At 26.9% G+C, this 11,954-nt stretch overlaps 2 protein-coding genes across 2 annotated transcripts; both read right to left on the bottom strand.

Moving 5' to 3' along the window:
• Phum_PHUM132260 (uncharacterized protein) lies at positions 1–3,048 on the bottom strand (the record flags this gene model as incomplete). The annotated part of the gene is made up of 4 exons (XM_002424467.1): positions 1–311; positions 1,422–1,632; positions 2,261–2,490; positions 3,033–3,048. 4 exons carry the CDS (start codon positions 3,046–3,048, stop codon positions 1–3), a joined length of 768 nt encoding a protein of 255 aa, XP_002424512.1.
• A 1,808-nt stretch (positions 3,049–4,856) lies between these two features.
• Positions 4,857–11,454, bottom strand: Phum_PHUM132250 (uncharacterized protein; the record flags this gene model as incomplete). Its single annotated transcript, XM_002424466.1, has 8 exons — positions 4,857–5,252; positions 6,877–7,289; positions 7,373–7,568; positions 7,654–7,895; positions 7,991–8,171; positions 8,265–8,509; positions 10,653–10,992; positions 11,203–11,454. 8 exons carry the CDS (start codon positions 11,452–11,454, stop codon positions 4,857–4,859), a joined length of 2,265 nt encoding a protein of 754 aa, XP_002424511.1.
• Between the last annotated feature and the right edge of the window lie 500 nt (positions 11,455–11,954).

The following is an 11,954-nucleotide window of genomic DNA, read 5'->3' as shown; positions in this document are numbered from 1 at the left end:
TCATATGGACGATAGTGAGGATGAAAAAATTTTAGTTGAAAATGCTGAATTCATAAAAAATGGTATTTCCGCGTGTGTGTGAATCAAACTCGGATTCGGGGGATGATTGTGGGGACCGTTTAAACAAAATCTACCATCTTCTTTTAATAAGGCACGAACCTTGCAAGCAGGTTGCTTACCCAAATATCTATCGCATTGCCAATATTTGTTGGGTTGTTTTTTATTTAATATGTGACAAAGGTATTTGTATCCGTCCATGAGTATGCACGGTTTACCACGAGCCGTTGTCGACACGGTGTAATTAACACTTCCTGAAATGAAATAAAAAAAAAAAAATTTTTTTTTTTTTTCTAAATCTAAATCTCATCGTTATTCATTTTAATTCGTTAAGGACAGTTCAAAAAAAAAAAAGAATTTCAAATAAAATAAATTATTTTAAATAACTACGAATTAATAAATAAAACAAAAAAAAAATTAATAAATTTATTCAAATAAAATGTCATTACACTAATTAAACTACTCAAATGTCTATTACTTTACATTTTACTATTAAAATAATAATAAATCACAATCAAATAAAAATAAATAAATAAATTTACAAAGAAATTTTACTCATAACTACAAAAAAAACTACTAAATAAAATTAAAATCCGTTAAAACTACTATGAATAATAAAAATGAAACATTACCACCATTTTTCTGAATATAACTGAAACGAAATGAATGCGAATGTGAGAAACTGCGAGAAAAACCGAGAAGAGAAATGGCGGAAAAATTTCGACCAATGGCGTGATAGATTTGTCGCATTGCGGCGTTTTTTTTTCATACTAAATTTTAAATTTAACGGTTTTCGAACGAGTAAACAAACTCGAAGGCAAAAACCCCGTTGGCGGTCGTTTTAGTGCACGGTGAAACATTGTAAATTTTTTATTATAACGCGATAGTTTTTTTTTGCGGGTGAAATAATTTCACAAAAAGTGTAAAAATGTATATTTTAAAGTGGAAAAAAAAAACAAACGAAAAAGTTATTTTTATCGTTTAATTTAAATAAATTAAAATCCGCCATTATCGAGTTTCATTTGTTTTATTAAAAATCGTTAGTGAATTTGATTTATTGTTGTTGTGACCACACAAAATGAAAAGGATTTAAAATAAATAAATAAATAAATAGAAAGGTACGTAATTAATTTTTACATAATATTATCAACAAGCAAAATAATTATCATTTATTTAAATTAATCAATAATAAATAGAAAAAAAATTTGTTTTTTTTTTTTGCTTTTAAATATTATTTTTCGAACAACATTTTACAAAATAATAATAAAAAAATAATAGTAAAATTTATAAAAAAACAAGACATTTTTTTAAATTTAAATATTATGATTTATAAAGTGTCATTGTTGAATTGAAATATTTTGAACTTCTTTTATGATTGTGTTCTCCTTTTAACATGAGAGCATTTGTATTTAAATCTAATGTTGCACTACATAAACAATTTATTTGTCTTCTTTGGTCGCAAATCCAATATTTATATCCGGTTAATCTTTTCCTTTGGTTAAATCCAAATCCGTCAAATATTATTTTAGGTTTACCCTGACACGAAACGGAAAGTTTAAAATCGTAATAAGGGCCCTTAACGTTGTTTGTCGTTTTGTTATTATTACCCGTTTTAAATATAATCGATGGTATTGTGGGACCTGTAAAAAAAAAAAATAAAATAAAATAAAATATCACAAAACGTCATCAAAAAATTACAAACAAAAAAAATTAATCATAGTTTTCCTACTACAACTACTACTACTACTACTACTACTATTTTAAATATTTTCATAATACTCATCTGTTTATTTAAAAAAAAAAACAGTTTTTTTTCTTAAATATATAAAAAATAAATTTATTTGTTCAAGTTAAAAAAAAAATTTTTTTTTTTTTTATTTTTAACTCAAAACAAACAAAACAAAAACAAACAAAAAAAACATTACAACAATTTTAATACTGATTATAACAATTTTTGTTCGTTGATAATTAAAAAATTTTTTTGTGTGTGAAAAATCATTAAGTATACGATTAATAATAATAATAATAATAATAAAAACATTTTTTAATTTGTGACGTCACGACGTGTTGACACGACAGACGACAGATACAAAAAATATTTCAGGTTCCCCCCCATTTAATTAATTCATTCGTCGTCCATTTTGAAATAATCGAAAATAAGTTCGGATTGTTTTTCTTTGTTCGTTGAATCCGCGTGGAAAACCATAACGACGGATGAATTTTTAGGTGAATGATTGTGTTTTCCTCTTAACGATAACATTCCATCCGATGTTAATACTCCTCGAACCTTACAACCTCTCCACCTTTGATCGCAATGCCAATATTTATAAGGATCATCTTTGTATATTATGTGTGCCGTGTAACTGAAACCTTTGTGTACCAATTTTGGTCTTCCCCTTTGCGTCGCGCTAACTTGATAATCTTGAAAACAATCTAGAAAAAAAAAGAAAAAAAAACAAAACAAAAACAAATACATTACATACACGCACACGCACGCAAGCAAACCGGAAGTTAAACGATTGGATAGGATTTTTTAATTAATTAATTATGAATAATTTCGGAATTTTAAATAACGTGTATAATATTAATTTATTGTCCAAAAAAAAATATTTTAAATTTACAAATTTATAAAAATACCTTACACAACAGGTACTACATTTTAGTGGGTAATTGATAAGACATCAAACAACCTGATAAGAGGACCAATTTAAATCTTAACGCGTTACATAACAAACATGCCGGAAATTTTTTTTTTTTTACTTCCGGTTTCGAACCGGAAATAAACATTCGAATAGTATTTCCTTTGCACAAAAAAAAACAATCAAAATTTTATGTTTTTTCGTCGCACAAAACTAATTTTTCCTTTTTTTTTTTTTTTTTTTTTTTTTACTTTATTAAATCAATACCTGAAAATAAAAAATAATTATTAATAAATAATAATAATAATAATGATAAAACAATACAGGTATCCTTACCTGTTATTACCACCATTTTCCAGTGATGAGAACACCTCCAGTGTTTTTCTTGATCCCGTAAAGTTTTTATTTCTTTTTTATATTTTTTTGAATCCGTCGTAAATTAATTTCGCGGTATTCCTCTCCATGATATTTTTAATACTTAATCTTCTGGAGTCACTTATGGTTCTCCATCATTTCCAAATATATAAACTCCTGGAAAAAATTTTCCTTTTTTTTTTCATCTTAACCCACGCGTTTTTGCAATTTTTCATCTAATAAATAACAAAGAAAAACTTTAAAAATCATTCCGAAAATTAATTCATTATCCAGGTAAATCACAATTCCAGCAATAAATACAATAATAATAATAATAATAATAATAATAATAATTTTCTCACGAATTTATATTCACGTTTATATTAATAATATTTACAACACTTTACTTTCCAAAAAAAAATACTTTTACGCTAATAATTAGTTTCTTACATAAATAAATTTTTATGTTTATGTACATATTATTAAAAAAATTCATTTACATAAGTTTAATAAATAAATAAATAAATTTTTATTTAGTAACGAGAAAATATTTAAAAAATTTGAAATTTTAAAGAAAAAGAACGAAATACGCGTTTTGCACTAGAAAAACACAAAACTTAGAAGAAAAAAATGAGGAAGTTGATTAACAAAACAATTCGAAACAAACAAACAAACGAACAAACGAACGGACAAACAACGATTTTAAAATTTTGACAAACAGAAATAATTTTTTTTACGAAGTTTGTGTGTGTGCTGTTGTGTGTGCGTGTGTGCGCGGTCGGTTCATTATTTTTTCTTAATGAACAAATCCTCGAAATTGATTATTTTATTATCTTCGAATCCCGGGGGATGATTGTGATTCCTTATTTTTATTTCTCCCGTATCGCTTCCCAACAGGGCTCTTCCTGTGCATTTGTATTTTTTTTCATCGCAACACCTCCATCGCAGTGACGACGAATTGAAACCTCCGAACCTATAATCGTATCCGTTGTGCTGAAGAATGAGATTTCCTCTTTTAGATTTTCGAAAAACGTATTCGTCGATTGAATATTTTTGTAAAAAATCTATAATTAAAAAAAAAAAAAAAAAACAAAAACAAAAAATGAGATTTGTATTAAAACAAAGATGGCGATGGTGGAAAAGGGAAAAACAAAAAAATAACGTTAAACAAAAATGAAAGAGAGAGAGAGAAAAAGGTATACAAAATTTTTTTTAGAAAAAAAAAATTATTTTTCTCTCTCTCTCTCTCTCTTCAAAAATTTTCACCACCATCATCATCATCATTACAAAAAAAAAAATGTCCGTTTTAACGGAAATTAAATTTTTTTTTACAATAATTTAATAATTTTTAATTTTACATAGAAAAAAAAAAACAAAATTTTATCGATTGTGTAAAAATTTTCCTTATTTTTTTTTCCCGCATTCGATTCGTTCGAATTTCCCAATTTAAACAATAAAAAAATAAAAACCGGAAATAAAATTTTCGTGACGTCACTTTACGTTAATAAATAAGTTTTACATTCGCAATACGATTACATTTTAAATAATAGTAAAAAACTGGGTATTTTTTTCTTTTTCCTTTTTCGCTTCTCAACTCTAACTCCCACAACACACGTGCACATATTATATATATATATACATTTTAATTATAATTTAATAAATAAATAAATAATAATAATTACACTTTGTTTTAAAACTCGGCGTGGTAGGCCACTATAACCGTCGTTATTATTATCATTATCATCACTAAAACGTCATTTTTTTTCCGTTATTTTAGTTTTCTTTTTTTTTTGATTGATTGATTAATTAATTTTTTTTCCTTTTTCCCGTCGTTAATTTTCCTCTGGTCTTATTATCCGTGTTGGGTTTGGGCAATAACTTCCTGTATAGTTTTTCCGCCGGCGGTGGAGGAGGAGGAGGATTAAATTGCGGTCGTGTAGGCGTGTTCGTGACTATGTTTAATCCGCTAAATCCGGGTACGGGATGAAACGTGACTCTTGTCTGATCTTCCGTGACTATGTTCGATGACGATGGATTTATGTAAAAACTATATTGCGACATTGGTACGTATTGTAATACGGAGGGTTGTAAAGTTGGATTCGAGGGTGGCACCGCGATCGGATCATTATTTTTCCCACTTTGATCGTAATCGAATTTTTCTTCTTTTATTTCGATTTTATCGAATATTTCATCGTAATTCCCCTCCGAACATTCTTCTTCTTCCTCTTCCTTTTCTTTTTTTATTGTCACGGCTAAAAAAAAAAAAAAATAATAATAATGATACAAATACAATTTTAAAAAAAACGCATTCGTTTAAATTAATAATAATAATAATAATAATAACAATATAAATGCTTTTTAGAAAATAAAATACAAAATACAAAAAAAAAAAAAAAAAAAATTAATTTCGTAAAAATTTATTTTTATTTTTATTTTTTATTTTGTTTTACAATTTTTTTTTTTTTTGTTAAACATTATTCCACATCATCATCATCATCATCATCATCATCATCATCATTATTATTATTATTATTATTATTAGTTGTATAATAGTAGTTATGGGTACCGTCGGTTAAAATCCGAGTTCAAAATTTGTTTTTGTTTTCAAATCAAAAACAAAAAAAAAAAAGTGGAGGGGAGAAGGGGAGTAGAGGGGAAAGAAAAAATTCTTTCGGGGTTAAAAACTCGAATCGAATGGGTTCCGTTTGTACCTGACTTTCCTGACAATACCTTAAATTTCTTACCGGAAAAAAAAAAAAAAAATTAAATTCACACACAAACTAATCGGTCAAATCGATATCGATAATAATAATAATAATAATAATAATAATAATAATAATAATAATAATAATAATGCATTCAAAATACAAATTATTTTATTTTTTAATAACTAAATAATCAATCAATCAATATATATTTATTCATATATAAATTAATGTTTTAATTAAAAAAATTTTTTTTTTTTTTTCAAACGAATTTAAATTATTATTATTATTATTTTTTATGTACACACCATCATAGATAATAATAATTTTCTTTAAAAAATAAATTTTCCAACAAAATACTGTTTTTTGTTTGTCTTGTTTTGTTTGTTTGTTTTGCCTTGCATTCGTTCAATTAATTAATTAAAAGTAAACAATAAAAAAAAAAAATTATTGTTAATCAACTTGAGCAAAAAAATATAACTTAACGACTACATATATATATTTAATATACATCATTTTTTCATTAGGAGACCGATCACGTGACTGACACGTCATAAACTTATGAAATTGAAAAAAAAAGTAAAAAAAAATTAAGTGACTTTTCTTTCTTTTTCCTTTTTCTTCTACGCAAACTTCCATATCGAAATCTATCATTATTATTATCATTTTTTTTATTACGTCATTATCATTTTCGATTTGTTGTTTTGAAAATAATGATAATGATAAGTCGCATTAACACCTTACTGTTTTCGAATGAAGTAGTCGTAGTAGTAATAATAACAACAACAACAACAACAACAAAACCTGAAACTTTTTTTTTTTTCTTTACACACGCACGCACGCACGCACGCACGCACACGCACACACATAATCTGACAACGTATATACAATATTTACAATATTTCGTTCGTCCTTTCCTTACGTTAAAAAAATTATTAAAAAAAAAAAAATCAAACTCAAAACCAAATGAAAATTGTTATTGTGGTACGACGCCATTTTGTTTTTTTTCTTTTTCCTCTTCCTTTTCAGGTTTACCGCGTACGAGGAATGTTTTTCTTTTGTTTTTCTCTAATACCTTCACAAAAAATTATTTATACAAAAAGGTTTTTTTATTTTTCTACTCTCCCGACGCTCGTTTCTATCGTCGTTAAATTTTCACGATTTAATTCCTCGTCTAAATTTTCTTCCGTCATTTTTATATTCGTGTCTCCTCCTCCTACTCCTCCACCTTCTTCCTCTTCTTCCTCGTCTCTATCCGATGCTATGACGTACGTCGTGTAATCCGAAACGTTGACGGCTTCGTATTGTATTTCTTGATCTCCTTCGACTTGTTCCGACTCGTCTTCCGTTTCGTTTCTGAAAAACAATTCACCGTCGAACGAATCACCATCCGGATCGAAATTGACAACCTGTACCAATGCCTTGTCGTCGACTTTGAATATCGTTCCTTCGGGATATTCCGTTTCACCCTCTTGATTGACCGTCAATTCTGATATTTCGCATAGGAGATCTTTCGGTATTTTAACAAACACGCCTGAAAATTAAAATTCGAATTCAAAAGTTGGTACGCGACGAAACCTTTTCAAAAAAAAAAAAATAGGAAAATTTCACTCGTACCTGGCGGAACATTTTCCAACATTTCTATTTGATTAATGACGGCTTCTTCGACTTTACGCTTTTTCTCCCTCAAATTCCTCTCCTTTCTACACCTTATATTTTTTATGTATTTTTTCAATTCTACATCTTCTTCCGAATGATACATTTTAAGTATTTCACCGATCGGCATGTCTGTGTTCAAAGCCATATCCCGTACCTGAAATAGAAAATCCCCAAAAAAAATTAATCTCTCGCGATGACGTTATTATGCCAATGTTCGCGATAACGTTTTGATTCCTCACCAATTGTTTTATATCTTGTTCCATGTCTTCTCCCTCGAATTCTTCTTCCGGATGATTATGATTGAAATTCGTACACGTTAACAATGCGGACGAATCGAGTTTTGCCCTTGCCGGACAATCATCCCTCCTACATCTCCAATAACTACCCGAATCCACTTTCGAAGACATGTATTTTCTATATAAATAATTTTTGTATTGTAAAAAATGCGAATGATGAGTTTTGACAAATTTATAATTTCCATCTGTAAAAAAAAATAAAGAATGATGATGATGATAATAATTTTTGCAAACAACACGAAAGGGGGAAGGGGGGGGGGGGGCAAAAAAAATTTTATACCGAATTGTAAATTTTTAGAATCTTCGTAATAACCCGCGGATTCGGCTTCGATTTTTCTTTTTGCTCTCCATCTCCAAAAATTTATCGTATCCCGATATTTCTTATCCGGATCATCTACGACACCAACTTGTCTTAACAGTTCGGAAGGTGATAGTTCAGTCTCTAACGTTAATTTTCTCAACTGTAAAATATTATTATTTATTTATAATTTTCCCATATTCGAAAAATTTTCTTTCTCTTCTTTCTTCTCATCACCACCACCACCACCACCTACCTCTGATATGATTGCTTTCCTTTCCATTTCCTCGTAATTCGGTTCGTGATTGTGAGTATATTTTGTCAGGCTAAACCATCCATCAGGTTTCATTGTTGCTTTGGCTTTGCACCCTCTCAACGTGCACGTCCAATACGATTGCATCGATTTTGACGTCATGTATTTTCTGTAAGAAAATCCTTCGTACAAAAGCAAATATTTACCATTTTTGCTTTGTATATATTTGTAATCTTGCCATTTATTCCCTGAAAAATATAAATTTTCTTTTTATTACATTTTATTCAGTGAAAACAAACAAACAAACAAACAAACAAAACGAAAACAAAAACAAACCGAAAAAAAAAAAAACAATTTTAATTTTATCGTTATCGTTTTAATTACTTGTCTTGCTTCAAAAAAAAACGGGAAATGGGTTTAAATAAAAAAAATGATAATAATAATAATAATAATAATAATAATAATAATAATAATAATAATAATAATAATAAATCGAATTTCATTAATTAATTAATAAAAATTTAACGTGTTGAAAATTTTCTTTAACGCTTATGAACTTTTTTAATTTTTTAAAATTTTTTTTGCCACAAATTATATCGAACAAACATTACTATTATTATTATTATCATTATTATTAGTAAAAATTGTATACAAACAAACAAAAAAAAAAAAAAAACAATATTTGTGAATGATGTCTACGCGAAAATGATGATAATAATTTTTTTTAAAGTGGCAAAAAAATTATTATTATTATTATTATTATTATTAATTTATTTATTCAATTAGTTAGCGTAACATAAATATTGTTTTTTTTTTTTAATAAATAGTTAATAACTATTCATTCTTTAATAAGTAATCAATCAATCGTATTAATAATAATAATAATAATTATAATAATAATAGAAAAATACATAACGAATATACCCCCTAGTCAAATAATAATTAAATTTTTTTTTTTTTTTAAATAAATTTATTATAAAATTAATTATTATTATTATTATTATTGTATTAAATTAATTAGGGACGACGATTGTGTTAAAAAAAATAATAATTAATATCAAAGATTAAAAATATAAAAAAAAAAAATTACCAATGTATTATTATCATTATTATTATTATTATAAAGTTAAAAAAAAAATTTTTTTTAGAGATCAATTTTTATATTTAATAATAACAAAAAAAAAAAAAAAAAAAACAATTTTGAAATTATTCAAAAGGGGGGAGGCGGGGGGAAGAAATAAAAATAAAACACTAAAAAACTTAATAATAATAATAATAATAATCACAATATGACCACCAAATTTTAACACTGTATCAAAAAAAAACAAAACAAAAAAAATCCCATAAAATTCCCTCCCTCTCCACACCCATTCCCGCCCCCCGTCGCTCCAGTTGCTACTTTCGGAAAATTAAGTTTTGACAAAAAAAAAATTATTGATTCTTCTTCTTCCCTCCCTTCTTCCTTCTTAAATAAATATTTATTATTATTTATTTTATATAAAATAATAATCATTATCTTATAAAATAAATATTTATTTATTTATTTACGTCATCGATCACCGAACAAACTCGATAGAAAAGCTTAAAAAAAAAATTAATTAAAAATGAAAACACATTAAATTAACCCTTAAAAATTTATTTTTTTTTTTTTTTCTCTCCACATATTTATATATGTACATAGTTTTATGCATACATACATACATATGTACATATGCATAATTTACAAATATTTATGTACTTTTTTTTGTGCACTTAAAAAAAAAAAAAAAATAATAATAATATTAACAAGATTTAAATGAAAAAAATCACAATAAAATCAGAGTATAAATAAATTGTTTATTTAAACGTGTATTATTATTATTATTATCATCATCATTGAAAATCGCGAGAATTGTAATAATAATAATAACAATAACAATAATAATAATAATAATAATAAACCGCACGTGTTTTTTTTCTTTGCAGTTAATTAAATATATAAAAAAAAAAAAAAAAGAAAAAATTCACACTTTAAAAATTATTTTCTTTCTCTCTCTCTCTCTCTCTTTCTTTCTCTCTATCTCGCTCTCTCTTACTGTATTTTGTAAAAAAAAAAAAAAAAAAAAAAAAAACAAAAAATAAAAAATAAAAATACAAAAAATGATAAATCTCAGCAGCAAATTGTTTTTTTGCAATAGTAGTAGTAGTAAGTGTTTGTAGTTGTTGTTGTTGTTGTTGTCTTAATCATAATAATAATAATAACAATAACAATGACTTTTTTTTATTTTTTTTTATTTATTTAATTTTTATTTATTATATAATATATTTTTTCAAAATGTTCTTGTGAGCCATCTTCGATTTCGTAAAGTTCATCATCGTTCACGATGATTCCCTCCTCTTCGAAAATAACACCTTGACTCTCTTCTAAAACGATGCTTTCCTCTTTCGGCACGTTCGTTTCATCTCTCGTTGTCGCGTACACGTGGTGTTCTTCTCCTCCATTTTTCTCCATGTATATTTTCCAATCCGAATCTTTACCGTCGACTTCGATTTTCGTTAGGGGTAGTTTTATTTTACTTCCCGTCGTGTAATAATATTCGCTTGGACTCGACGACGTCGATTGTTTACCCTCTTTGCTCCCGAATCTATATCTCCAATTGGCTATCGTTTTTTCCAGTGATTCGTCTTTTATGTTGAAATGTTCGAGTATCGTTTTAGGCGGATGATTGTACTCCAGTGCTCTTTTTTTGATCTGATTCATTTCGAAGAAAAAAAAAAAAATTTTTTTTTTGTTTTTGTTTTTCTAAACTTTTATCAAACGAGGGAGAGAATGGGGGGGGGGGGGAAACAAAAAAAGTGGGAAATGAGGGTGGAAAACAAAGGTACAACGCGTAACGTAAAAATTAAATTTTTTTTTTTTTTTATTTATTTAACGGGAATCATTGAAGGATGAGAGACGTACCTCGGCCCGAAGGTTCCTATATTTGACTTTTTCTTCGTTGGGCGGATGATCGTGTTCGTTTGTTAACCTAAGGATTCCGTGGGGATCCACGTTTCCACGTGCTTTGCATGATCTTAAAACGCATCTCCAATAACTTCTCACTCTTGTCACGCTTTCTCCCAATCGGTTCATTGAAAATCTAGCACGTTCTCTATCCCTTCGGAAAACGTAGCCGTTGTAGACAAGTTGAGGAAGGCCATGTTGATTTTCCATGTAGTAGTAACGTGAGGGATCGCTTTCCACTGATCAAAGTAAACATTATGTTAGAATTAATCAATTTCCATCGAAAAATTTTTTTTTAAATTTTATTTCAACTTTAAATTGAAATAATTAATAATAATAATAATAATGAATTAACATCCAAACACCTAATATTAATATTATTATTATTTTTTTTTCTCTCTCAAATTATTAAAAACTAAATAAAGATAACCGCATCGGGATTATTCTTTATTATTTCTCACTCATCGAAAGGGGGGGGGGGGGGGGGAAAAAACAAACAAACAAACAAACAAACGAAAAACAAAAAAAAAAAAAAAAAAAAACAAAATAATAATAATAATTTTAATTTAAATATTTTTTTTTTTATTTATTAACAACAATTTTTTTATTTTTTTATTTTCACGAAAAACACAAAAAAGAAAAATCACGGAAAGCCGCGAATAAAATAATAATAATAATAATAACAATCAATCAATCGATTTAATCGATCT

This window comes from Pediculus humanus, genomic scaffold (assembly GCF_000006295.1).
Source record: "Pediculus humanus corporis 1103172107477 genomic scaffold, whole genome shotgun sequence".
Lineage (NCBI taxonomy): Eukaryota > Metazoa > Arthropoda > Insecta > Psocodea > Pediculidae > Pediculus > Pediculus humanus.
Note: the sequence above shows the minus strand (reverse complement) of the source record. Positions and strands in the feature narration are given on the sequence as shown.